This window comes from Dipodomys spectabilis, unplaced genomic scaffold, assembly GCF_019054845.1.
Source record: "Dipodomys spectabilis isolate Male_0828 unplaced genomic scaffold, ASM1905484v1 ptg000576l, whole genome shotgun sequence".
Lineage (NCBI taxonomy): Eukaryota > Metazoa > Chordata > Mammalia > Rodentia > Heteromyidae > Dipodomys > Dipodomys spectabilis.
The window spans coordinates 1,100,261-1,128,234 of record NW_024871253.1 but is presented as its reverse complement, the minus strand read 5'-3'; the positions used below and the strand labels follow the sequence as shown (position 1 = coordinate 1,128,234).

The 27,974-nt window shown below is 46.6% G+C and overlaps 1 protein-coding gene across 1 annotated transcript; it reads right to left on the bottom strand.

The window, feature by feature from the left end:
* Positions 1-98: 98 nt before the first annotated feature.
* Fxr2 (FMR1 autosomal homolog 2) lies at positions 99-27,974 on the bottom strand. Its single transcript, XM_042670878.1, has 17 exons — positions 27,454-27,974; positions 16,867-16,919; positions 16,425-16,518; positions 14,449-14,520; positions 14,222-14,370; positions 13,623-13,716; positions 10,897-11,013; positions 3,550-3,720; positions 3,306-3,384; positions 2,911-3,020; positions 2,635-2,721; positions 2,144-2,369; positions 1,766-1,963; positions 1,482-1,682; positions 1,296-1,391; positions 1,082-1,182; positions 99-791 (listed from the first exon to the last, which is right to left on the bottom strand). Exons 1-17 carry the CDS (start codon positions 27,532-27,534, stop codon positions 696-698), a joined length of 2,025 nt encoding a protein of 674 aa, XP_042526812.1. The 5' UTR covers positions 27,535-27,974; the 3' UTR covers positions 99-695.

Here is a 27,974-nt window from a genome sequence, read left to right as displayed (position 1 = left end):
AGTGTGGAGGAACAGAGATCAAAAGTCAGGTCCCAAGGCAGGTCAGTCCTGGAAATTCAATGGTCCAAGCAGGACAAGCAAGGCACAGGAACCACAGAACCATTTGGAATTTTTTATTCTCTTTTTAAATACTGTACAGTGAAAAATAAATACGCCTTCTCATCCACCACACAAGGTTAGATCCCCTTCCCCCTAGGGGACCTTGTCACCCCCCTTCATACACACCCCTGGTTCTACTCCAAAACCTTCCCCATGCCTCCCACCCATGGATACCCATACTATCCCCGTCTTCCACAGTGATGAGGCCCCAGAAACGGGGGATACAGGATGGGAGGAGGGATAGCAGGGGAGCCCCCCTGAACCGTCGAATCTGGGTGGGTCAAGGAGCACCCCCACCAACAGGAGGAGAATGGGGGTACTCAGAGGTTGGGGCATTAGAGGATAAAGGCACATCCAGTCTGATGGGGAAGGGGAGGCTCCCCTCACCCTGGGGGTAGGGTGGACAAGAGGGAGGGTGTATGACCCTGTTACACACCCCTCCACTAGCTCCTGGAGGTTGGGGGGGACCCAAGCTGCTGTGCCACCCCCCTCCCCCCTAGATAAGAGCAGCTCCAGCGCAGGTCAGTTGGGCCCATGAGGGCCATGGTGGTGGGCAGCAAGCGAGATGGAGAAAGGAGGGATGTGGGCTAGAGGTCTTATGAAACCCCATTAACCAAGCTACCCAACTCCAGGGGGGCGGAGAGCTCCCCATTCTCCGAGGGCCCCTTAGGAAGCTTGCTGACAGAGTCGCCCTAAGGAGTAAACAGAGGAATGAAAGGAGAGGAATGAAAATGGCTGGTCAGTAGGGCAAGGGTGGACATTTTCTCCACTAAACCCTGAGCACCTGCTCCCCGGCTTATCACCCTTGCAGTGCATCATGCCCCCCAACTTTCTTTTCCAATGTCTGCACTATCTTCAGTGCAGCCTCAACTCTACCAGATATAGCCATCTAGGCAACTAAGAGTTTTCTGGGGTTATTTTGGGGGCTTCCTGCTCCACAATAGTAAGAAGGAGTAGAGCACACTGCATCTTGCCAGCCTACCTTCTGTCCTGAAAGAGAGTCCTCTGAGGGTTTAGCTCCATCTAGAGGCGGCCGCTGCCGGCTCTGAGATTCTGCTCGTGAGATATAGTCAGCCACAGTCACTGGGGAAAGCAGAGGATCAAATGTTTCAGAAGGAACCCATGTATTCAGCCCCATAACTTCCCATGAACCATGCTGGGTTTCCACAGGGCATGTGGCATCCCGCTCTGCTGACCTGGCTGGCGGTCCCCACTGATAGACCCATCTGTCCGATTACCACGGTTGCGGCGGCGGCGGCTGCGATTACGACGTTGGGGTCTGGATTCATCTTCTGTGAGTGTGGAAAAACAAGGCAAACATTCACCCACTCAACCCTCATTATTAACCATTTCCTACTTCTTAAATTATGTACACCCCTCACCCAGGCCATTCTCCGTCATGTTGGGCCCATCAGACTCCAGGCCTCCATCCATGACAGTCCTGTCTTCATCAGTGCGGCGGCGGCGAGAGCGACGGCGCCTGGCACTTGCTGGGGGAGGCTCCCCAGGCTCTGAATCAACAGGGGGCTCAGGTTCCGAAGTGTCCAGGAGGCTGTAGGGATTACTGTCTGGATCCTTTAGCACTGAGATGAAGAAGCAGAGATGGGAGTCAGATGATCAAAGTCTCTCCATTGGGCCCACATTCACAACACCAGCTATCTTATACCTGAGCTAATTGATGAAGAGTTGTATCTTGAGGTGGGACGGGGGACAGGTGGTGGTCCCCTACCCCGGCCCCCAATCGGCCGCCTCCGGCTTTCTTCCCCTCGACTTTGGGGATCACGGTCACCAGGCCCAGCTCGGTTTGGCTCTTCTCTCTTCTCTGACTCTGTCTCAGATGCCGTGGACGGGTCTGAGCTGGGGCCTAGTGAACACAGAAGGGTTTACTCAGGGTCACAGACATCTTGCCCCAAGACCCACCACCAGCCTCAAACTAGTGCCCCCTTCTCATTCACAAGCACCTAGCCAAGCATTTCACCTCCATCAGTTTTCCAAGCTTCCACCCAGATCTCTGCATCTTTCACTGGCCCCACAGCTGTCTCACCATATGCAGGACCTCCAGTCCTCCGGCCCCGACCCCGGCCTCCATAGCTGCCCCCATAGGTTCTTGTCGTGTGGAGGGAGGAGGAGGAGCTCTCATCAGTGGTATAGCCAGCCTTGTCACTGCCACCACCACCACCCCGTCCACTACCGGGAGGGCGAAAGCCCAGACCAATCTGCCGAAGCTGTTCATCAATTTGCAGCCTCTCCAAGCGAAGTTGTTCTACCTCCTGGTTGGGAAAAAGATGGAAGACCACACAGAAGGAGAAACAGTATCTGTGATAATCACTACATGGCTAACCTTTCAGGAATACAAGAAGGAGGTAGATGAACAAGGAAATTTCCAGGATCTAACCTCACACCTAAAATATTCACCAATGGCTCTTACTCTGCAGAGACAAACTAGGTGCCACAATCCCAAAGTTTTCTGCCAGCAGTCCTCACCCCCTTGCTATACACAACCTGTCCCACACCCAGGCTTCCAGCATGGCCTACCTGCAGGTAGGAAAGATGATACTCCAGCAGTGCCTGGGCATTGCTGATATTCTCTCGGGTACCAACAAATATGAAGGGAACCATTCCCTGTGTAGAGCAGAGGCACACATCAAGAAAAGATGGTAAAACAGAAATATCACCACCATACAATGGGATTATAACCTACTATTAGGATAAACATAAGTTTCTGTGCTCCACCCTCTAGAAGTTCTTAGCCCTCAGAAAACAACCCCTCCCATCTGTGGAAACCAATCTCTAAGACTTTGGGTGCCATACCTCCTCCCTGGGGTTCTTCTTGTCATTATCACCTTCCACACGAACTCTCACCACACCAGATTTATCCACAATCTCCTGGATCACTTTCCCATTCTTTCCAATCACTTTGCCTGAATAAATAAAGAAGGAATTAGGCTCCCCCCACCTTTTTTAATGAAAGAAAGAATCAAACAGTCTTCTAGCCTCATCTCTCTTCTATGTCTAGGTATCTGATAAGGTTTCATGGAATCAAATACTACAATCTCTACAAATGTATTCTATATTTACACTACTATGACAAACTATTTGCTTTGTTAAGTCCACAGAATGGTGTCAATCCCAGCTGCAGATCTTCATCACTTTCAAGACTCTCACATCTGGCCTCTATTCTCTTTCATACACATACCCCAACTCACCAACCAGATTCCTGGGTACTTGCACAGAGTCCTCAGAAAATTCTAGGTAGCTCCGAGCCTGCCGGCATGCTTCCGGAGTCTATGGAAAAAAGAGTGGGGAACTGCTACTGAAACAGCAGACTTGGATCTCTTGGCTGTCACCAAAGTCAGAAGGGGAGGTGGTGGAGGCCACCAGTACAGATATGCTTCCACCTCAGCTCAACTTCTCTCTATCCCCTAACAGACCCAGAAGACATTTGCTGACCTCCCCATAGATGCGGAAAGTGCAGGTCTCTTCACCCAACTCAATGGCAGTCACCCCAGGTACTTTCCGGGCCTGCTGGATGTTGGCACCATGGGTCCCAATGGCCAGACCCATCAGATCCTCTCGCACTGTAAATTCCTCCTGGAATGCTGCTGCCAATTGCTTGCTTGTCTAAAAGAAAAAGATACTTTAGAAATAATGGTGGCGGAATCTCAGAGCACCTGTTCCAAAAGCCCAACCCTTTGCAAAAACACTGTAGAGTTTTTGCTTACCAAACCCAGGAAGTCGTAAATACTAATCATTTGGTGATAAGGGACATAATGAGAGCAGCTTGGGCTGGGAGCCACTACAGTTCTGGATTTGGCTCTAATATCCTGAATAAGATACACACTATATCGCTCGCTAAGTCATTACATCAGACCTACCTCATTCTCAATACTAGCAAGAGAATTAAATAAAGGTGGCATGAAACTACTTTTCATTAGGTTCCTAACTCCTGCAGGTGGTAAGGTACCTTAAAGGACTATTAACTCCTCCCAAAAATAAAACCCACCAATCGGGCTGAGAATGTTGCACAGTGGTGAAGTGCTTGCCTAGCCTGAGTAGGCTCTCCAACACCAGCACAGGAATTTTTCCTTTAAAGGTGGGGGGTGGGGGGAATGATGGGGGGAGCGGGGGCGGGGGGAAGGCTGAGAAGGTGGTTCAGCGGTAGAGTGCTTGCCTTGTGTGCATAAGGCCCTGGGTTCAATTCCTCAGCACCACGTAAACAGAAAAAGCCAGAAGTGGCACTGTGGCTAAAGTGGTAGAGCACTAGCCTTGAGCTGAAGAGCTCAGGGACAGCGCCCAGCCCAGAGTTCAAGCCCCACGACCCACCAAAAAAAGAAAAAGAAAAAAAAAAAAAAAGCAAGCCCAACAAGGTGAATAAAAGCAATGTGCTGCTGGGGATAGGCAGTTCACATCTATTAGCTATTTAGGAAGCTCGGATATGGAGGTTCAAAGTTTGAGGCAAGCTCAGCAGTAAAGTCAACTCACTGGCTTTGTTTCTAAAATAAAGTCAGATTGACTTTATTTTAGTGACTCATTGTAATCCTAGCTACTCTGAAGGCTGAATGAAAGTTTGAAGCCAGTCCTGGCAGACTGAGAGACTCTTCTCTCTACCAACAAAAAACAGAAATAAGACCTACAGCTCAAGTGATAGAGCAAAGCCAGATTCAATAACACCCTTCTCGCACCCTGCCCCTCCAAAATCAGAGTTCAAAAAAGCAGAAAATGTGCCTGTGGAATATCTATCACAGTACTACATCACTTCTCAACCAGTCCTTAGTGGAGATCGCTGGGTTCAGGGGCAAGAAGACAAGCATAGTTCAAATGGTTTTGAAAAGAATGGTTCCAGGTACATACCAAATAGGAAAAGCATCTGACAGGATATTTCTAGATTACAATCCAGTGCTTCCTACCAAAATGGATAGAATCAAATTGGAGTTACAGCCATTAAAAAAAACTGGAACTAGCCGGGTGCCGGTGGCTCACACCTGTAATCCTAGCTACTCAGGAGGCTGAGATCTGAGGATTGAGGTTCAAAGCCAACCCCAGGCAGGAAAGACCGTTACGACTCCTATCTCCAATAAACCACTAGAAAACCAGAAGTGGCGCTGTAGCTCAAGTGGTAGAGCCCTGGCCTTGAGCTGAGGGACAGCGCCCAGGCCCAGAGTTCAAGCCCCATGACCGACAAAAACAAACAAACAACAATAACAACAAAAAAACTGGAACTTAGGGCTGGGAAGTTGGCTCAGTGGTAGAAGCGCTTGCCTTGCATGCCTGAGGCCCTGGGTTCGATTCCTCAGCACCACATAAGCAAAAGGAAAAAAGCCGGAAGTGGTGCTGTGGCTCAAGTGGTGAAGCGCTAGCCTTGAGCTGAAGAGCTGAGGGACAGTGCCCAGGCCCAGAGTTCAGGCCCCACGACCGGACCCCCCCCCCCCCCAAAAAAAAAAAAAAAAACCTGGAACTTAGGTGCTCAAAACCACTGCACTGGCTGGGCTCTGATGGCTCATGCCTTTATAAAGTCCTAGCTACTCAAGATGGCTGAGATAAGAAATGTATGCATTAACATGCTCATGTAATTGTAACCCCTCTGTACAGTGTGTTCACAAAAAATTAAAAAAAAAAAGAAAAACAAAAAAAAAAAGAAGGCTGAGATCTGAGGATTGCTGTTCAAAGCTAGCCTAGACAGTAAAGTCCGTGAGACTCTTATCACCAATTAACCACCAAAAAAGCTGGAAGTGGAGCTGTGGCTTAAAGTGGTGGAGAGCTACCCTTTAGCAAAAAAGCTCAGGGAAGTCGGGCGCTGGTAGCTCATGCCTGTAATCCTAGCTACTCAGGAGGCTGAGATTTGAGGATCGGAGGTTCAAAGCCAGCTCAGGTAGGAAACTCCGTGAGACTCTTAATCTCCAATAAACACTAGAAAACTGGAAGTGGTGCTGTGGCTCAAGCGGTAGAGTGCTCGCCTTGAGCTGAAGAGCACAGGGACAGCGCCCAAGCCCAGAGTTCAAGCCCCATGACTGACCAAAAAAAAAAACAAAATCTCAGTGAGTGCCCAGGCCCTAAGTTCAAGCCACCCCCCCCCCCCCCCACACACACACACAGCAGCAGGGTACTGGTGGCTCACACTTGTAATTCTAGCTACTCAGGAGGCTGAGATCTGAGGATCCTGGATCAAAGCCAGACCCGGCAGGTAAGTCTGTGAGACTCTTATCTCCAATAAACCACTCAGAAAACTGGAAGTGGCACTGTAGCTCAATTGGTAGAGTGCTGGTCTTGAGCTGAAGAGCTCAGGGATAGCACCTAAGCCCAGAGTTCAAGCCCTATGGGCCAAAAAACAAACAACAACAAAAAAACCCCACTGCATCAAGAGAAGGCAAGAAACTTACAACGACTTACTAGCCAAAATATTGTTTTTTATCTCCCCCTCCTGCCCCCCCCCCTCGTTTTTCGTAGTACTAGGATTTGAACTCCAGACCTCAAACTTGCTACATTACATGGGCACTATATTTGTGAGTCATTCTTCCAACTCTTTGTGCGTGTACGCTAGTAACAAGGCTTGAATTCAAGGATTCAAGCTCTTAGTTTGCTTGCTCATAATTAGTACTCTAGGGCTGGGAAGGTAGCTCAGTGGTAGAGCGCTTGCCTTGCATGCCTGAGGCCCTGGGTTCGATTCCCCAGCACTACATAAGCAAAAAGAAAAAAGCTGGAAGTGGCACTGTGGCTCAAGTGGTAGAGTGCTAGCCTTGAGCTGAAGAGCTAAGGGACAGCGCCCAGGCCCAGAGTTCAAGCCCCATGACCGGACCCAAAAAAAAAAAAAAATAATAATAATAATTAGTACTCTACTGCATAAGCCATGCCTCCAGTCTAACATTTTGCTGGTTAATTTGAAGTGGATCTTATAGACTTGTCTACCCTATTAGCTGAAAACAGATCCTACAAGGTTAGTCTCCTGAGTAGTTAAGTCATCAGCCACCAGTACCTGGCTGGCCCTCAAATTTTTTTTTTTTTTTTTTTGCCGGTCTTGAGATTGAACTCAGGACCCGGGTACTATACGTTGGCCTTTTTTTTGCTCAAGGTTATCACCAATGAGCCACAATTCCACCTCTGGGTTTTTTGGTGGCTAACTGGAGGTAAGATTCTCATGGACTTTCCTGCCTGGGCTGGTGTCAAACCACGATCTTAAGATATCAGCCATCTTAGTAGCTAGGATTAAGAGTGAGCAACTGACACCTAGTTTAAACCATTTTTTTTTGGGGGGGGGTCCGGTTGTGGGGCCTGAACTCTGGGCCTGGGCGCTGTCCCTCAGCTCTTCAGCTTAAGGCTAGCGCTCTACCACTTGAACCACAGTACCACTTCCAGCTTTCTTTTTGCTTATGTGGTGCTGAGGAATGGAACCCAGGGCCTCATGCATGCAAGGCAAGCACTCTACCACTGAGCCACCTTCCCAGCCCCTAAACCAGTTATTTTTTAAATAATGTCATGTTTCTTGCCTAGCAAAGCCCTGGCCATGATCTGCCTATTTTAAGCTATTATAGCTAAAATAACAGGAACATGCCACCACTCCTGTCAGTTGAGAGAGGTTCCTAAAAACCCTTCTACTGGCCTTGAGCTACCAGAACTTTCCTACCTCCCATTTCAAGTAGCTAGGAATATAGTAGTGAGCTAGTGGTGTGTTCATTTTTCATTTTTGTGCCAGTCCCAGGACTTGAACTCAGGACCTAGGCACTGTCCCTAAGCATTTTTGTTCAAGGCTAAAGCTCTATCACTTGAGCCACAGCTCCACTTCCAACTTCTTTGGTGGTTAATTGGAGTTAAGAGTCTTCATGAGGGGCTGGGAAGGTGGCTCAGTGGTAGAGCGCTTGCCTTGCATGCATGAGGCCCTGGGTTCGATTCCTCAGCACCACATAAGCAAAAAGCAAAAAAAAAAGCAGGAAATGGCGCTGTGGCTCAAGTGGTAGAGTGCTAGCCTTGAGCTGAAGAGCTGAGGGACAGCACCCAGGCCGAGTTCAGGCCCCACGACCGGACCCCCGCCCCCCCCCAAAAATAAAAGTCTTCATGACTTTCTTGCCCAGGCAGGCTTTGAACCATGATCTTCAGATCTCAGCCTCCTGAGTAGCTAGGATAATAGGAATGAGCCACAAGTGGCTGGCTTACTCAGTTTTTTTATTTTTGCCTGTTCTGAGACTTGAGATAAGGGCCTGGGCATTGTCTCTGAGCTTCTTTTTGTTGTTATTGGTGGTGGTGGTAGGGCTTGAACTCTGGGTCCCTCAGCTCTTGAGCTCAAGGCTAGCAATCTACCACTTGAGCCACAGTGCCACTTCCGGTTTTCTGGTGGTTCTATTGGAGATAAGAGACTCACAGACTTTCCTGCCCATGTTGGCTTTGAAACACAATCCTGAGATCTCACCCTCCAGAGTAGCTAGGATTACAGGCGTGAGCAACTGGTGCCTGGACCTGAACTTCTTTTATTCAAGGTTAATCTTCTATCACTTGAGCCATAGCTTCACTTCTGGCTTTTTTTGTAATTTAGTGGGGATCAGAGTTTCTCAGACTTTCCTGCCCAGGCTGGCTTTGAACCATGATCCTCAAATCTCAGCCTCCCGAGTAGCTAAAATTATAGGTGTAAACCATCATTGTCCAACTTTATTTTTATTTATTTATTTTTGTCGGTCATGGGGCTTGACCAAGGCTAGCACTCTACCACTTGAGCCACAGCATCACTTCCAGTTTTCTAGTGGTTAATTGGAGATAAAAGTCTCACAGACTTTCCAGCCTAGCTGGCTTCAAACTGAAATCCTTAGATCTCAGCCTCCTGAGTAGCTAGGATTACAGGCATGAGCCACCAACTGCTGGCTTTTTTTTTTTTTTTAAATACAAAGGTTCACTATGTAGTCCAGGCTGTTTTTGAGATGCTATTGCTTCGTCTCTTAAGTGATTGACGTACCATGCTCAGCTATTTATTTTTTCAACTTTTACTGTCCTTTCACTAGGTGTTTTTTTTTCTATCCACTTTTTAGGTAATGTTAACATGCTCAGCTTCTTTTTCCCCATTTTTTTTTTGGGGGGGGAGGTTGTGGGGCCTGAACTCTGGGGCCTGGGCACTGTCCCTCACCTCTTCAGCTCAAGGCTAGTGCTCTACTACTTGAGCTACAGCGCCACGTCTAGCTTTTTCTGTTTATATGGTGCCGAGGAATCAAACCCAGGGCCTCATGCATGCTAGGCACTCTACCACTTAGCCACCTTCCCAGCCCATTCTCCCAATTTTTACTGCCCGGTTGCTTTGAACCATGATCATCAAATCTCAGCCTCCTGAATAGCTAGGATTACAGCCATGGGCCACTGGCACCCAAGTCTTTTATTGCTGGTCCGGGACCTTGAATCCAGGGCCTGGGCAGGCACTGTCCCTGAGCACTGGGAGCACTCAAGACTAGTGTGTACTAACATTTGAGCCATAACTCTACTTCTGGCTTTTTTGGTAATTTATTTGAGATAAGGCTCATGGATGTTCCTGCCTGGGCTGACTTTGAACCATAATCCTCTACTGAGTAGCTAGGATTACAGGCATCATCCATAAGTGCCTGGCAAGGTGCGTGTGTGGCTTGTATGTGTGTATGTTTGTGTGTGTCTTGAACTCAGGGCCTGGGTACTCTCCCTGAGGTCTTCTGCTCAAGGCTAGCGCTCTACCACTTTGAGCCATATTACAGGCATCATCAGAGAGAGAGAGAGAGAGAGAGAGAGAGAGAGAGTGTGTGTGTGTGTGTGTGTGTGTGTGTGTGTGTGTGTGTGTGTGTGTGTGTGTGTGTGTGTGTGTGTGTGTGTGTGTGTCTTGAACTCAGGGCCTGGGTAATCTCCCTGAGGTCTTCTGCTCAAGGCTAGTGCTCTACCACTTTCCATAGCTTCACTTATGGTTTTTGAGTGGTTGGAGATACAAATTTCATGGGGACTTTTTTGCTGGAGCTGGGTTTGAATGGCAATCCTCACATCTCAGCCTCCTGAGTAGCTAGGATTACAGGTGTGAACCACCAGCACCGAACTTGTGAGACTCTTATCTCCAATAAACTACCAGAAAGCCACAAGTGGAGTCACCGTGGCTCAAGTGATAGGGTGCTAGCCTTGAGCAAAGTTACTCAGAGATAGCTTCCAGGCCCTGAGTTCAAGCCCCAAAACCAGTACAAAACAACAAACAAACCTCTAGCTCTGTCACCTGGAAAAGTATGAAACAGCCAATCTAGGTTTATTGACTAGAAAAGCCTTAATCCTGCTCCATAAATACAAGAACATGAATGGAGAATGAGGTGGGAAAGAAGGAGCATAATACTGTTTAGCAGGAAGAGGAGCCAAAACTGACCTCTAGGGCTGGGAAGGTGGCTCAGTGGTAGAGCGCTTGCCTTGCATGAATGAGGCCCTGGGTTCGATTCCTCAGCACCACATAAGTAAAAAGCAGGGCTGGGAAGGTGGCTCAGTGGTAGAGCGCTTGCCTTGCATGCATGAGGCCCTGGGTTCGATTCTTCAGCATCACATAAGCAAAAAGAAAAAAGCCGGAAGTGGCGTTGTGGCTCAAGTGGTAGAGCGCTAGCCTCGAGCTGAAGAGCTGAGGGACAGCGCCCAGGCCCAGAGTTCAGGCCCCACGACTGGACCAAAAAAAAAGTAAAAAGCAAAAAAAAAAAGCGGGAAGTGGTGCTGTGGCTCAAGTGGTAGAGCTCTAGCATTGAGCTAAAAGAGCTGAGGGACAGTGCCCAGGCCCAGAGTTCATGCCCCACAACCAGACTCCCCCAAAAAAACAAAAACAACAAAAAAAAAACTGACCTCTAGATGCTTGGTAGCTTCTTCATTGCGGGACATTAGTAGCAATTTTGTACGTAGGCTTCGAAAATGCATGTCACCCAGCAGAGATGCTCGCTTCACAGGGGCTTCTGTGGTTGACTGGGAAGAAAGCAATGGAAAAGTCATTAAAACTGACTTTGTATAAACACTAAGGAGAGTTAAGGATTAAGCATGAAAATGTTAAAATTCCTAGACAAGAGTTATGAAATTAAGCTAAAGCAAAATACAATGAAGCATGGGGATGGAAACTTAGTGGTAGAGTGCTAGCCTAGCATGCATGAAGCCCTGAGCTCGATTCCTCAGTACCACATAAACAGAAAAAGCCAGAAGTGGCACTATGGCTCAAGTGGTACAGTACTAGCCTTGAGCAAAAGTTCAGGGACAGTGCCCAGGCCTGGAGTTCAAGCCCCAGGACCGGCAAAAAATTAAAAAAAAAAAAAAGAAAAACAAGCAAGCAAAACAAGTTGAGAGCAGTGGTGCATAAAACTGAAGAGCTGAAGTAGTAAGAGAATCATGAGTTTAAGCAAAATCCTGTCTTTAAAAAAAAAAAAAGGAGCTGGGAAGGTGGCTCAGTGGTAGAGTGCTTGCCTTGTGTGCCTGAGGCCCTGAGTTCGATTCCTCAGCACCACATAAGCAAAAAAGAAAAAAGCCCAAAGTGGCACTGTGGCTCAAGTGATAGAGTACTAGCCTTGAGTTAAAGAGCTGAGGGACAGCGCCGAGGCCCAGAGTTCAGGCCCCACGACCGGACCCAAAAAAAAAGATTACATTCAATTGATTAAATATTGGGGCTGGGAAGGTAGCTCAGTGGTAGAGTGCTTGCCTTGCATGCATGAGGCCCTGGGTTCGATTCCTCAGCACCACATAAGCAAAAAGCTGGAAGTGGCATTGTGGCTCAAGTGGTAGAGCGCTAGCCTTGAGCTGAAGAGCTCAGGGACAGTGCCCAGGCCCAGAGTTCAGGCCCCACAACTGGACCCCCCAAAAAAAAAAAAAAAAGGCCTGGCATTGGTGGCTCAAGCCTATAATCAAAGCCAGCGAAGGCAGGAAAGTCCTTAAGACTTTCTTCAATAAACCTCCAGAAACCTGGAATTGGCGCTGTGGCTCAAGTGGTAGAGTGCTGGCCTTGAGCTGAAGAGCTGAGGGACAGCACCCAGGCCCAGAGTTCAGACCCCCCAACCGACAAAAAAAAAGGGGGGGCAAAGGCTGGCCAGGGCCTGGTAGTTCACATCTGTAATGCTAGCTATTCAGAAGGCTGAGATCTGAGGACTGAATTTCAAAACCAGGGAAAGTCCATGAGACTCTTATCTCCTGTACATGACTCAGAAAAGGGTGGAAGTAATGCTGTGGCTCAAGTGGTAAAGCACTAACCCTGAATAAAAGAAGATTAGGGACACTACTCAGGCCCTGAGTTCAAGCCCCAGGACTAGCAAATAAAAAAAATGAATAAATTCAATTAAATAAGGGCAAAGTGCTGGAGGCTGAGACCTGCAGATCACTGTTTGAAGTCAGCCCAGGCAGAAAAGTCCATTAGAGTCTTACCTCCAATTAACTACCCAAAAACCAGAAGTGGAGCTATGGCTCAAAGTGGTAGACTGATAGCAATGTGGATTTCCCTGTCTGGCCTGGCTTTGAACCCTGATTGTCAGATCTCAGCCTCCCGAGTAGCTAAGATAACTGGCATCAGCTACCAATGCCCATATGAATGCTTGCTTGCTTGCTTACTTCCTTCCCTTTTTGGTGCCAACACTAGGGCTTTTTCACTAATGGTTCGCACTCAACCATTTGAGCCATGCCTCTACTTCCAAGTTTTCCCTGACTAATTGAAGAGACCCTCAGGATTCCAACTGCAATTCTCAAATCTCAGGCTCCATGGTAGCTAGAATTATAGGCATGAGCCACCTGCAGCCAGCATCAGTTTATATTTGAAGGTCCAATATCCAAGAAAGGGCCCTGAATCCGGATTATAACATGATTGTCAGGTATATAACTCACTGGTACAGTGCTTGACTACGTCAGGTATATAACTCACTGGTACAGTGCTTGACTACGTCAGATATTTAACTCACTGGTACAGTGCTTGAGTACCATGTGCAAAAAAGACCCTGGGTTCTATCCTGAGGAATTCAAAATAAGGAGGGATAGAAAATTCAGGTCATGAGGAAGACTTTTAATGTGCATGACCCTGGGTTGTATCATCAGGAATTCAAAACTGAGAGGTAGGGCGTGGTTTAGATCATGAGGACTAAAAGCTAGAGCTGCACAGGCCATATGGGTCAAGAACAATAAAGTCCTCTCTGACAAATACATGTAAGCACAATTTAGTTCCTCGCCTTGCTACACAGGGACTAAAAAAGGGAAAAGGAATAACTGGCCAGGTGCTGGTGGCTCGGGCCTATAATCCTAGTTACTCAAGAGGAGGCCAGCCCAGGTAAAAAAAAGTCTGTGTGATTTATCTCTAAATAAGCCAGAAGTGGAGCTGTGGCATTGGTGGTAGATGGTAGAGTGCTAGCCTTGAGCAAAGTAAAAAAAAAAAAAAAAGAGGGAATAATCGTTGAAAAGGCTTGTATGATTATATGAAAATTAGAAGAGAGGGCTGGAGTTTAGATAAGTCATAGAGCTCCTGCCCAGTAAGTCTGAGCCTGAGTTTAAATCCTATTACTATACCAAATGTCATACAAAGAAAAAAGAAAGAAAAGGCAAAATCAACTCACCAGAATAAAGAGCTCACTATTTGTGATGTTAAGAAAGATGCAGTTAGCTCCCAGTGCTTTCTTGAACTCTTTATGAACATTTTCATTGGTGCAGCTGCAGGGAAGAGTAAAGTGATCTCAGAATGCAGTGAGAGGCTCAGGTAGAAAGAGTGGAAGCCAAGAAAATACGAGAGGAGGGACATTTAAATAACAGAGGCGGAAATAAAGGGCCTGAAGATACATCAGGCAACAAGGGTCCCATAGGGTTAAGGGAACAGAGGAGACTAAAAAGTTGGAGTGGGAGAAATAAGGACAAACAATTAGTTCTGTTAAAGAGTGTCTCCCAAAATGGGCGCTGGTGGTTTACGCCTGTAATCCTAGCTACATAGGTGGCTAAGATCTGAGGATCTCGGTTCAAAGCCAGCCCAGGCAGGAGAGGCTGTGAGACTCTTACCTCCAATAAACCACTCAGAAAACCAGAAGTGGCACTGTGGCTCTAGTGGTAGAGCGCTAGCCTTGAGCTGAAGAGCTCAGGGACAGCACCCAGGCCCAGAGTTCAAGCCCCATGACCGACCAAAAAAAACAGGGTCTCCCATTCTCAACCTGCCCCCAACACTCACGCCTCTCTCAGATCTTCAGGCACAGCCATGGTAACCTTGAAGAAACTGCCTTTGGTTGCAAGGGGATTGGGATTAACTGGCCGAAGTCTCTCCAGTGTGACAATCTCATTGTAGGTAGCATCACAGGCAGCATATTCAATGACATAGAACTGGTAGAAAAAAAAGAAGTGTGGATGACCTGAGCATCTATCTCCAATCTTTCCCTCCAAAGATCTTCAGTCACTCACATCTCCCTTCATCATCCGCACTCGGGCCAGCCACCAGCCACAAGGTTCCTGTTCATTGGCTCGAGAATAAACCTACAGAGAAGGTAGGAATAAGAAACATTAAAGACGACCCTAAAACAGCAAGAATTGAAAAAAGAAAAAATTCAAATACACTTAGGCTGGGCGCCGATGGCTCATGCATGCTTGTAATCCTAGCGACTCAGGAGGCTGAGACCTGAGGATCATGGTTTGAAGTCAGCCTGGGCAGAAAAGTTCCTGAGACTCTTATCTCCAATAAACTACTCAAAAGAGCTGGAAGTGGTGCCGTGACTTAAGTGGTAGAGCACTTGCCTTGAACAAAAGAATCTCAGGGACAGTGTCCAGGCCCAGAGCTCAAACCCTAGTTCCAGCAAAATAAAAAATAAAATACAGCTAAATCTTTTTTTTTTTGTCTGTGGTGACGCTTGAATTGTGGGCCTGGGGCTGTCCCTGAGCTCTTCAGCTCAAGGCTAGACTCTATCACTTGAGCCACAGCACCACTTCCAGCTTTTTCTGTTTATGTGGTAAGCACTCTATCACTAAGCTACATTCCCATTCCCTCAAGGCCAACGTTCGACCACTTGCACCACAGCTCCATTTCAGGCTTTTTGGTGGTTAGAGATCATGGCCTTTCCTGCCTGGGCTGGTTTTGAACCATGATGCTCACATCTCAGCCTCCTGAGTAACTAGACTACAGGTATGTTTACAATCTAAGCATCCAGCTTAAATCTTTTTTTTTTTTTTGGTCAGTCCTGGGGCTTGAACTCTGGGCTTGGGCACTAGCCCTGCGCTCTTCAGCTCAAGGCCAGCACTCTACCGCTGAGCCACAGCGGCACTTCCAGTTTTCTAGTGGTTTATTGGAGATAAGAGTCTCATGGACTTTTCTGCCCAGGCTGGCGTTGAACCGTGATTCTCAGATCTCAGCCTCCTCAGTAGCTAGGATTACAGGCGTGAGCCACTGGCACCCAGCTCTTAAATCTATTCTTAAACCAACAGTAAGGCAAACTAGAAGAAGGGGTTACTGACAACAACAAAGAAGTGATGAATTGGTACACTTTACTTCTCCACAGGCTACACGGCTATGTGGTGACTCGGGAGAAGAAAAAAAAAGAAACCAACCAGAGAAGAGTGTAAGATACTAAGTAAAAAGTGATGTTTAGAATGGTTGACTTGGGCTGGGAAGTTGGCTCAGTGGTAGAGCGCTTGCCTTGCATGCCTGAGGCCCTGGGGATTCCTCAGCACCACATAATCAAAAAGAAAAATGCCAGAAGTGGCGCTGTGGCTCAAGTAGTAGAGTGCTAGCCTTGAGCTGAAGAGTTGAGGGATAGCACTCAGGCCCAGAGTTCAGGCCCTACGACTGGACCCACCCCCCCCCCCCCCAAAAAAAAATAGAATGGTTGAGTAATGGCACATGCCTGTAATCCCAGTGTTATGGTGGCAGATGGAGGACCTCATCATGTTCTAGGCCAAACTGGGCTATACAGTAAACCCTGTTTCAAAAAACCCCAGGGCTGGGAAGGTGGCTTAGTGGTAGAATGCTTGCCTTCTATGTATGAGGCCCTGGGTTCGATTCCTCAGCACCACATAAGCAGAAAAAAAAGCTGAAAGTGGTACTGTGGCTCAAGTGGTAGAGTGCTAGCCTTGAGCTCAAGAGCTGAGGGACAGCACCCAGGCCCAGACTTCAGGCCCGATGACTAAAAAAAAAGCCGGGCACCAGTGGCTCATGCCTGAAATCCTAGTCAGGATGCTGAGATCTGAGGACTAAGGTTCAAAGCTAGCTAGGGCAGGAAAATCCATGAGACACTTATCTTCAATTAATTAATGAAAAGCCAAAAGTAGAGCTGTCGCTCAGAGTGGTAGAGTACAAGTCTTGAGCAAAAGAAGCTATAGGATAGACCTAGGCCCAGAGTTCAAGCCCCAGGACCAGCACACAAACAAACAAACTTCCTAACCCATACCTCTACTTCATCTCCTTCTGAGATCTCCTTATTATAGTCAGTAGGAGGTGGTAGCCGGACATCCCCAAAAGGAATCTGTCTCTCACTCTGCCAGCTGTAAGAGAAGCAGTGATATGAAGGCTACTTAGATTGGTATAATTGCTCATTTGTTCAGGAAGAACTTAGTTCAGCTGGGCAACTTCCACACTCCCACATAAGTAGAGTCTAGGTACCAGCCCCTCCTCCATATTAGTGTCTTCCATCTCTTACTAGAATCTACCAAATACCCCCACCCTCACCAAAGTATTTATCCTTTCTTCTTCTGGTCCTTCAGGAGAGGAAAGTTACCCACCCAAACCCACAGCTTTCCCCCACCTTTACATGCCTCATAGGACTCAGCCGCCCCCTCTTCACTCTCCTTCTAGGACCTAGTATGCTGGATTCTCTATTCCCAAGGTCTTACTTGTTTTCAAAGAAGATGGTGACAGAGTCTTCATGGACATCCTTCACAAAGCCCTAGAATGGATTTTAAGAAAGTTAAAAACAAAACAAAACAAAATATAAAATAACATTTCATCGGGGCTGGGAAGTTGGCTCAGTGGTAGAGCACTAACCTTGCATGCCTGAGGCCCTGGGTTCGAGTCCTCAGCACCACATAAGCAAAAAAGAAAAAACCCGGAAGTGGCGCTGTGACTCAAGTGGTAGAGCGCTAGCCTTGAGCTGAAGAGCTGAGGGACAGCGCCCAGGCCCAGAGTTCAGGCCCCACGACCGGACCCCCCCCCCAAAAAAAGAAAAATAACATTTCATCATCATCTTAGCCAACAGAAACAAAGATATTGGAAATCCTTAAAGTAGTTTTAGGTGGAGAAACCAAGCAGTCTAAATAAAGACAGGCCAGTAAGAGTACACTATGATCATGGGTAATAAGAACAGTCAGATAAAGAAGGGGTCAGATGCGTGACTCAGTTGGTAGATGAGCCAAAAGCAGCAGGTACTGAGTTTTTTGAGACTTGGTTTCAGGCCTTAAAAAAAGAGAAAGAGGGCTGGGAAGGTGGCTCAGTGGTAGAGTGCTTGCCTTGCATGCATGAGGTCCTGGGTTCAATTCCTCAGCACCACATAAGCAAAAAGAAAAAAGCCGGAAGTGGCGTTGTGGCTCAAGTGGTAGAGTGCTAGCCTTGAGCTGAAGAGCTGAGGGACAGCGTCCAGGCCCAGAGTTCAGGCCCCACGACTGGACCAAAAAAAAAAGAGAGAGAGAAAGAAAGAGAAATGATACTGGAAAGAGATGGGACAAAATTCAGAAATAATATGGAATGGGAATTAAGTACAAGAGGGAAGTACCACATGCAACAGAACATCATGAAAACTGGTGGTCTATTCTGACTCCCACAGGGACTCCTGTGTACTGTTGTGCTGAGCAGCCTGCCAGAGTTCAATTAAAATACCAACAACATTGAGCAAAGCTAAGAATATCCCATGAGACTGTGAGAGGTTGTCCTGGAACACCTAGAGAACATCAGGATCTGCCAAGAAAGACAAGGGTCTAGGATCCCTAAACCAGCAAGAGACCTGAGCACTTAGTGCCCCTAACAATGGATCCTTGGAAAATAACCCTGAGAAGTAGAAAACAATACATACAACTTATAAAAGAAAAAGAGGTTTTAAAAGATGTCAGATTCTTGAATGTTAGAAAGGTAATTGTTGAATTTCAAAGAATAAAATTGATAGGGGCTGGGAAGGTAGCTCAGTGGTAGAGTGCTTGCCTTGTATGCATGAGGCCCTGGGTTCAATTCCTCAGTATCACATAAGCAGAAAAAGCCAGAAGTGGTACTGTGGCTCAAGTGGTAGAGCGCTAGCCTTGAGCTGAAGAGCTGAGGGACAGCGCCCAGGCCCAGAGTTCAGACCTCACAATCAACCACAAGATAAAAAAGAAAAGAAAAGAAAATCTATAGAAGATCACAATCTTGAGATCATAGCAAGGTTAACAGAGATATGAAAAAGATGGGTCATCCATTTCTTTTCATCTTCACTAATGGTGCCTAAGTTTTGTGTTTAACCCTACATTCCCAATTTTCCTATTTTCTTTTTTTCCACACAGAGATTGCTAATTCTGGTAAGTTCAAATTCATTCATCTGCTTCTATTTGTACTGTTTTTCATTTCATATCTAATAAATCTCTCTAATCCAAGGCTGTTTTCCTCCTACATCTTCTAGAAGTTTCATAGATTTTTCGGTGTTGCATTTAAGTCTGTGATCATGTGTATGTGCACACATGTTCCACAGGAACCCAGCTTGTCATCCATTTTGAGTTAAATTTTCTATACAGTAAGCAGTACAGATCATAGATTTTTTTTCTTTTTTTCTTTTGGTTGGTCATAGGGCTTGAACTCAGAGCCTGGGCGCTGTCCCTCAGGTCTTCACCTCAAGGTGAGCGTTCTACCTCTTGGAGCCACAGTGCCACTTCTGGTTTTCTGGAGGTTTATTGGAGATTAGACTCTCACAGACTTTCCTGCCTGGGCTGGCTTTGAACTGCAGTCCTCAGATCTCAGCCTCCTGAGTAGCTGGGATTACAGGTGTGATCCACTGGCATCCAGCACAAGTCCTTCTAAAATAAAATGTGGGACTAGGAATGTGGCTTAGTGGTATAGTACTTTCCTGGCATGCATAAAGCCCTGGACTCAATTTCTCAGTACCATATAAACAGAAAAAGCCAGAAGTAGTGCCCAGACCCTGAGTTCAAGCCCCAGGACTGGCAAAAAATAAATAAATAAATAACCCATGGCTATACAGTTTCAGTACCATTTGTTGAAAAGACTCCTGCCTATAATCTTAGCTACTCAGGACTGAGACTGAGCCTGGAAGATAATCTCAGTTCCAAGAAAGCTGGGACAAAAAGTCAGGGAGACTCAATCTCAAATTAACCAGCAAGGGCTGGGAAGGTGGCTCAGTGGTAGAGCGCTTGCCTTGCATGCATGAGGCCCTGGGTTCGATTCCTCAGCACCACATAAGCAAAAAGAAAAAAGCCAGAAGTGGCACTGTGGCTCAAGTGGTAGAGCGCTAGCCTTGAGCTGAAGAGCTGAGGGACAGCGAACAGGCCCAGAGTTCAGGCCCCACAACTGGACCAAAAAACAAACAAACAAAAAAACAAATCAAATTAACCAGCAAAAATGCTGGAATGCAGCTTAAGGCCTCGAGTTTGAGCCCCTGTATCAAAGAAGAAAAAAAAAAAGGAAAAAATACAGAAAAGAAAAATAGTGCCCTTAGTCAGATGTCATGTTTTATGCCTCTAATCCCAAGGTTTTAAGCCAGGAGTGGAGGCAAATGACAGTAATCCCAGCTATGTGGGAACCCTAGGCAGAAGATTACAGTCTGGGGCTAGCCTGAGCAAAAAAGATACTAAAAGAAATAAAAGAAGCTAAAATAAATTGTTTATAGTAACACTCAGGGGAAGAACAAAAGCATGAGGCTGAGTACAAACCCCAGTACCACACATACACATGCATGCACATGCGGGCGCGCACACGCGCACACGCACGCACACACGCGCGCACACACACACACACACACACACACACACATCTATCCTTTCTTTTTGAACTACCTTTCCATTTATATGAAAAAAATTTTAAGGGCTGGGAAGGTGGCTCAGTGGGAGAGCGCTTGCCTTGCATGCATGAGGCCCTGGGTTCAATTCCTCAGCACCACATAAGCAAAAAGAAAAAAGCCGGAAGTGGCGCCGTGGCTCAAAGTGGTAGAGTGCTAGCCTTGAGCTGAAGAGCTGAGGGACAGCGCCCAGGCCCAGAGTTCAGGCCCCCACGACTGGACCAAAAAAAAAAAAAAAATTAAAAAAAAAAAAGGAAGTATGGCTCACAGAGTAGAACAAGCACCTACCTGGCAAACATGAAATCTTAAGTTTAATTTCTTAATTTCAAAAATTGGGGGCGGGGGGCTGGGAAGTTGGTTCAGTGGTAGAGTGCTTGCCTTGCATGCATGAGGCCCTGGGTTCAATTCCTCAGCACCACATAAACAGAAAAAGCCAGAAGTGGCTCTTGGCTCAAGTGGCAGAATGCTAGCCTTGAGCTGAAAAGCCGAGGGACAGCACCCAGGCCCAGAGTTCAAGCCACACAACGGACAAACAAACAAATAATTATGGGGGTTGGAGGTGTAGCTTGGTTGGTAGAGTGCTAGACAATGAACAAAAGCATCAGGTACCAAGTTCTAGTCCTTATCTCAAACCTAAAGCAAATTATGCAGCGCCAGGCACTGGTGGCTTACACCTGCACTCCTTCCTCGCTATTCAAAAGGTTGAGATCACAGGCAGGAAAGTTAGCGAGTCTTAACTCCCATCAACCAGCAAAAAGTAGGAAGTGGAGCTGGGATGTACCTTAGTAACGAAGTGCTTGCCTAGCAAGTGCAATGTCCTGGTTCTATACCTAGTACAAAACAAAAAAAAAAGAAAGGAAAGGTAGGAAATGCAGCTGTAGCTAAAGTGGTAGAGCACTACCTTGAGCAAAAAAGCTAAGAAAAGGTCAGTGCCTAGGCTCGAGTTCAAGGACCAGGATCAATGCATGCATGCATGCATGCACTGTTTTGCTGGTCATGTTGCAGACAGCTGCACACTATCAGCACTTCGGAGGCAAGGAAGTAGAGGCAGAAACAGGAGGACCTCCAGCTTTGAACTATATAGTTACAGACCAGCCTGGGCTATATAGAAAACCTGTTTCAAAAAAAAAAATAAAAATTAAAAATTAGAGGTTTAGCTGGAGCATGGCTCATTGCATGCTTAGCATGCACAAGGTCCTGGGTCAAATCTCCAGAATTAAAAATAATAACAGTGCTGGGCGCCGGTGGCTCATGCCTGTAATGCTAGCTACTGAGGAGGCTGAGATCTGAGGATCAAGGTTCAAAGTCAGCCTGGGCAGAAAAGTCTGTGAGACTTATCTTCAATAAACCACTAGAAAACCGCAAGTGGCACTGTGGCTCAAGAGGTAGAGCACTTGCCTTGAGCTGAAGAGCGCAGGGGCAGGGTCCAGGCCCAGAGTTCAAGACCCACAACCAACAACAACCAAATAGTAATAAGGGCTTCAAAAGACTAATACACAGGAACTATTCCTAAGCCTTGTGGCTAAAAACAGCTGAGTTTAGGAGGGACAGACAAAAAATGCCCTGGAGAATGCACAGCTTATACCTCACAGAACAGATCAATCATAAACATACTGCTCTTTCCTTATGGTGGGAAAATCGAAGCCTGAATTTTAATCCTGACACAAGCCATTTTTCTCTTTTTTAGAGATAGGACCTTACAATAAAGTTCTTAGAGCCCATAGTGTACAGTACTTCCTGGGTCCTTTCTTAACTATATTTTTTCTCTTGACATTCTCTTCCCTCAGAGATGTTTATCCCTCTTGGAAGTGGCACTATAGCTCAAGTAGTAGAGCGCTAGCCTTGAAGAAAGAGCTCAGGGACGGTGTCAATATACACATACACACATATACACATACACACACACACAGATTAACAATATTAGAGTTGGTTTTTCTAACTAACTTCAAAGGCAGAAATGCAGAGCTCAGAATGGATTCCACCCTTATATCACACTGCAGTTTAACACAATGTCACTCACCTTATACTTCTAAAATGTTTTTCTTTTAAATTATTTTCCAAAACAAGCTCTCTCCCCAACCTCATATTCCAATCCTGTCTCTCCTCCTTAATTCCAACCATCCACCCCAAATAACAAGTTTTTTCCCTTGAAGAATACTAGTGATGGGGCTGGGATGTAGCTCAGTGGCAAAGCGCTTGCCTAGCAAGGACAACGTCCTGGGTTCGATCCCCAGTACCAAAAAAGAAAAGACCAAAAAAAAAAAACAAACGTAATTTTTGGGGGCTGGGAATGTGGCTCAGTGGTAGAGCGCTTGCCTTGCATGCCTGAGGCCCTGGGTTCGATCCCTCAGCACCACATAAGAAAAAAGAAAAAAGCCGGAAGTGGTGCTGTGGCTCAAGTGGTAGAGCGCTAACCTTGAGCTGAAGAGCTCAGGGACAGCACCCAGGCCCAGAGTTCAGGCCCCACGACCGGACCCAAAAAAAAAAAAGAATACTAGTGATGAAACTAAACTTTAAGTTCTGCTTAGTCTATGCTCACTGGGAAAAGGATGGTGGGAGTGGAATCTATCAGAAAACCATCTAGACCCAGACAATTATTATCAAATAATAACCACTAATGTATCAAATACAATCAAATATTATCAAAGTATCACTATTAGCAAATAATCACTAAATTATTATTCAACAGCCATATCATATCCTGGCTTCAACTTGAGGCCAAGCAGTGTCAGTGTAAGGAAAGGTTTCTAGATACTTCCATTTTGTCAAATTGGAAGATATGAAATTAGTCCCCCATCTTTACCCTATTTTCTACTCTGAGCTCTCCAAAGATAAGAGATTTTAGAAGCCAAGCAGGGAAAAAATCTGATAAAAAACTTGGCCAGTTGGGCACTGATGGCTCATGCTTGTAATCCCAGCTACTCAGGAGGCTGAGATCTAAGGATCTTGCTTAGAAGCCAGCTTGGGCAGGAAAGTCCATGAGACTCTTATCTCCAATTAACTATCAAAGGAGCTAGAAGTGGAGCTGTGTTTCAAGTGGTAGAGCACTTAATCTTGGGCAAAAGAGCTAAGGGATAGCACCTAGGCTCTGAATTCAAGCCCCAGTACATACACATACTCATACTCTTACACTCCCCCCCCCACACACACACACACAGAGAAAACAAAGTGGCTCACTAAAATCCTAGCTATTCAGAAGGCTAAGATTTGAAGATCAAGGTTCAAAGCCAGCCTTGGCAGACAAATCTGGCAAAAATAAAAAGGCCCAATGAAAGCTTAAAGCCTTGAGTTCAAACTCCACTACCAACACCCCCAAAACAAAATAAATCCTATGTTAATGTTGATGATACCCCGTTCATTAACAAAGGAATAAGAGCTAAAGCTCAGTAGTACACTTGCCTAATAAGACTTGGGTTTGATCCCCAGTACCACCAAAAAAAAAATAACAATATCTAGACCCAGTGACACATACCTATAATTCTATTACTCAGAAGGAGGCTGAGACAGAAGAATCTCAAGTTTAAAAACAGCTTGGGCTACACAATAAGTGCCAAACTATACAGTAAGACCTTGTCTCAAAAAAAGGGGGGAGGGGTGGTAGAAGGGGCTGGTCTGCACATGGTGGTGCATGCCTGTAATCCCTGCATACAAAGGTAATCCTTACTGAAGCAAGGCCAACATGGGCTGCAGCTTCCAAGCCAGCTTGGGCTATATAGCAAAACCCTATATCCAAAACAAAATGTAACAAAGAAAAACGAAAATTTGATGAGATAGTTATAAAATAACTAGGTCTAATACCTGTCCTGAAAAAAAAACAAAACAGGACTCTATTTGGAGGAGAAAGGGAGCTCCAAACTTTTAGTTCCAGAGACAATGTAACCAATCTTTAAAGGTGGGTGTGGGTGGCTCACCCTTTAACTACCAAAAAAGCTGGAAGTGGAACTCAAGTGGTAGAGTGCTAGAATTCAGCAAAAAAGCTCAAGGACAGTGCCCACACCCTAAGTTCAAGCCCCAGGACCAGCACCAGCACAAAAACAAAAACACTCCTTGACCCATTCCAATTTGCTGAGTCATGAATATTAAATCAATATAGCAAGGTCAGAAAAGATAAATAGATAAATGTCTACAAGGCATTGAGAGGTGAAGAAAGATTAGCCCAGTGTTAGGGACGTGACATTAACTCAGTCATGGAACAGAAAATGCTGAAGTGGCCAGAAAACAAAATCCTTATTACCTGGGCTATTGGCTCAACTCTAAACTTAACTCTCTACAACTATCTGTAGCCCCTTCTCACCCCTTCCCCAACACACATCCCATTCATGCAAGTCTATCACTGCCATCACCCACAGGTAAAAAAGGAAAAATTCAGAGACATGCTGTTAGACATTCCCATGTGGAAAAGGAAACATGTCCACATGTCCCCTGCCTCTCATAGTTAATTTGAAGTGGATACCAATCTTTCCCAGCTGTGCAACACTCCCAGTTTTCTTAGAAAAAAAAAAAAGAAAAAAGAAAACATCAAACATCTTGTCTTGATCTCAGATTTTACAATTACTTTCCTTGGAACACACACTTGGAGGTAGAAAGGATCCAGGACAAGATCCTGGGAGGAATAGGACTAACATGTCAAAGGGAATCTCAAGAATAATTCCAGTTTGGGGGCTGGGAAGGTGGCTCAGTGATGGAGTGCTTGCCTTGAATGTATGAGGCTTTGGGTTCGATCCCTAAGCACCACATAAGCAGAAAAAGCTGAAAGTGGCACTGTGGCTCAAGTGGTAGAGCGCTAGCCTTGAGCTGAAGAGCTAAGGGACAGTGCCCACGCCCAGAGTTCAGGCTCCACGACCAACAAAAAGAAAAAAAAAAAAAAATGATGCCAGTTTGGAAGAAAGGATATAAGAGACAAATGTGCTCTATGAGAACCAGAAAGGAATTAGCAACTTTTTGCCAAAGAAAACAAAAATGTTATAGAAGCAAGCTAGAAGAAAAAGTCCCAAGGGTTATGTGGAAAATGACAAAAGAGATGAGTTGAGAGCTTTCTTCAATAAGACACAATAAAGATGCATGCTAGAATTACACAGAAAATACAAAAATATTAGGATAAAAACACAGAAGACTTGAAAGGATAATGTAGTATATATGTATACCCATAGGCACTGGAAAAGGAAATCTGATGAGGGAAGGGAAGACACTGGCTGGCATTTAACTGGGTAAAAACCAATAAACATCAAATGAGGTGGGGGTAGAAACCACATACTCAAAAGGCAAATACAAGACCCTTTCCAACCACATGAAATACATAAAACACTGGTTGCTCAAGTTTGAAATCCTAAGCTACTCAGGAAGTTGAGATCTGAGAATCACAGTTCAAAGCCAGCCAGACAGTAAAGTCCAGGAGACTCTTACCTCCAATTAACTATCAAAAAACTGGAAGTGGAGCTGTGGCTCAAGTGGTAGAGCACTAGCCTTGAACAAAAAAAACTCAAAGACTGCACCTAGGTCCTGAATTCAAGCCCTAGCACTGACACCAAAAAAAAACAAAAAAAAAAGTTGGGTTTTGGTGGCTTATACCTGTAATCCAACTACTCAGGAAGCTGAAATCTGAGCATCATGGTTCAAAGCCAGCTCAAGCAGGAAAGTATGATACTATTATCACCAATTAACCATTAAAAAGCCAGAAGTGCAGCTAGGGTTCAAGTGTACAATGCCAGCATCGAGCAGCAAAGTTAAAGGACACATACACACATTAAAAAAAAAAAAAAAAAAAGGCTGGGAAGGTGGCTCAGTGGTAGAGCGCTTGCCTTGCATGCCTGAGGCCCTGGGTTCAATTCCTCAGCACCACATAAGAAAAAAGCCGGAAGTGGCGCTGTGGCTCAAGTGGTAGAGTGCTAGCCTTGAGCTGAAATGCTGAGGGACAGCACCCAGCCCCAGAGTTCAGGCCCCAAGACCGGACCCCCCCAAAAAAAAAGATAAAAAGAAGAAAAAGTAGTTCCCAAGGACTTAGGGAAGCTGGGAATGGGGCTTAGGGGTACAGTGCTTGCCTAGCATGCATGAAGTCTTGGGTTTGATTCCTCAGTACCACATAAATAGAAAAAGCTAGATACGGTGCTGTGTCTCAAGTGGTAGAGTGTTAGCCTTGAGTCAAAGAAGGTTAGGAACAGCGCAGGCCATGAGGTCAAGCTCCAAGACTGGGGGAGAAAAAAAGACTTAAGAACTAAAAGGATGCTCATCTCACATGTGATGCTATGAGAACTTCTTTCTCCTCAGGCTCCTTAGGATGAAAGAATGTCAAGGAATCAGACAATCGGACAATTCCATACATAAAGTCCAAAAGAGATTCAGAATTCCATCTGTCACATAATGATAGATATATACCTGGGAGGCAAGAAAGATAAATCTCTATGTTTTAACCTAAATGGGAAAAAATGTCCCAGAAAATGGAGCCTGAGCAGATAAAAAGTAGGTGGTAAAAGAGCTTTATGGAACCAAATCTTGGGCAAATGAGAAACTGAAATACGCAAGAATCTTTAAAAATGTATAAGTTCTCTTGTCCTGCCAAAAAATGCTGTCAGATTTGGAATCAAGAGTGGGTCAAAAAAAGCCTTCAAGTGGAAATCTGTAGGAAGATAACTTAAGGAAACCTGATTAGATTCCCTTTTAAAGATCGTGAATTTGAAGGTTACTTTCCTCAAGAGAAAGCCACCATTGGAATGAACTAAATGTATCTCAGAGGTCAAAGTTAGATAAGAAGTACAAATCCATCCCTCACTAAGAAAAAAATGGTAGACCAGCAGGCCTTGGGATAAAGGTGTGGTGGGGTCAGACTGGAGAGAAGGATCCACTTCATGGCTGGCTGAGAGGCAACTTGATTGACACAACCTGAAGTAAAAGAGGCCAAAAATGTCACAAATGGATTTTCACATTTTATCCTTAGGCTGGGAACAGGAATATAAAATGAAAGTGGGGTGAGAGCCAGTAGGCAGAGGCCTCCCTGAGGAAGATTAAAGGCTCTAATACGGGCCAGTGGGTCTTCCCAAGGGGGTCATGTGGGAGAAGAAAGAGAATTCTCCATGTGCTTGGACTATAGGGAAGACACGATTGAGGGCTAAGAAACAGGAAAAGTCAATTAGTAAGTAGCCAGGCAAAAGGGGTTTCTCCTGGGGGGGGGGGGGGGGGAAGGACGGTGAGCACCAATTCAGGCACAATAATGTCCTTATTCTCGTGCTCTCCGAGCTGGAGGTAAAAGCAGGTGTAACAGAAGGGTCCAAACGTACGAAAGAGCTAGAAGGTTAACTCCCACGGTCTGGCAGGGAGGGCTGCGGGTGGGGACGCGGGCCGAAGGTTCTAAGGGTCAGGACTGAAGCTGCAGAAGCCCGATCCCGCCCCACGTTTTCCTGCTCGGGCTGGGGGGAGGGGGCCAAGCCGGGTGTCCCGGGTCGCCGCGTCGCCTCACCTTGTAGAAGGCCCCGTTGGAGCCGCGCACCTCGACGGGCAGTCCCGGCTCCACATCCCCCCCGGAGGCCAGGCCGCCCATGGCGCCGCCACCGCTTCCGACTCCCCCGGCGGCGGCTGCAGCGGCGCTCTGAGTGCGGGCCGGGCCGGGCCCCCGGCGTCTCCCAGGAGGAGGAGCTGGAGGGGGAGCCGCGGGAGGCGGGAGCCGGGCCGGCCCCACGGCGGCCCTGCCACAGCCAACGAGCAGGGGGCCGGGGCCGGGCCGCTCCCCGTCCGCCGCCGCCGCCGCCTTGGTCTCCGCCACCGTGAGGGAAACGGCTGCCGCCGCCGCTACCTTCGTCACCTCAGCTTCCGCCCGCCGGCGCCCCCGCTGCTGCCTCAGTCCCGGGACCCGCTTCTGCCGCTGCCGCTGCCCCTCCACGGCCTCCACCTCCCTGTGCCGCCGCCTACTGCGCAGGCGCACCGAGCACCCGCCCGTCGCGCGCGGAACCCAAGGGCCAAGGCGCAGGCGCCGAAGCTGGC

Bases quoted from the DNA above. Each gene is read 5' to 3' on its own strand.
- Fxr2 (XM_042670878.1), bottom strand. From the start codon at position 27,534: ATGGGCGGCCTGGCCTCCGGGGGGGATGTGGAGCCGGGACTGCCCGTC. The intron at 3,721-10,896 runs GTCAGTTTTTTT...TTTTTCTTTTAG, and splicing joins AAGCTACCAAGCATCTAGAG to ACAAGCAAGCAATTGGCAGC. The intron at 1,183-1,295 runs GTCAGCAGAGCG...TGCTTTCCCCAG, and splicing joins CAGTGGGGACCGCCAGCCAG to TGACTGTGGCTGACTATATC.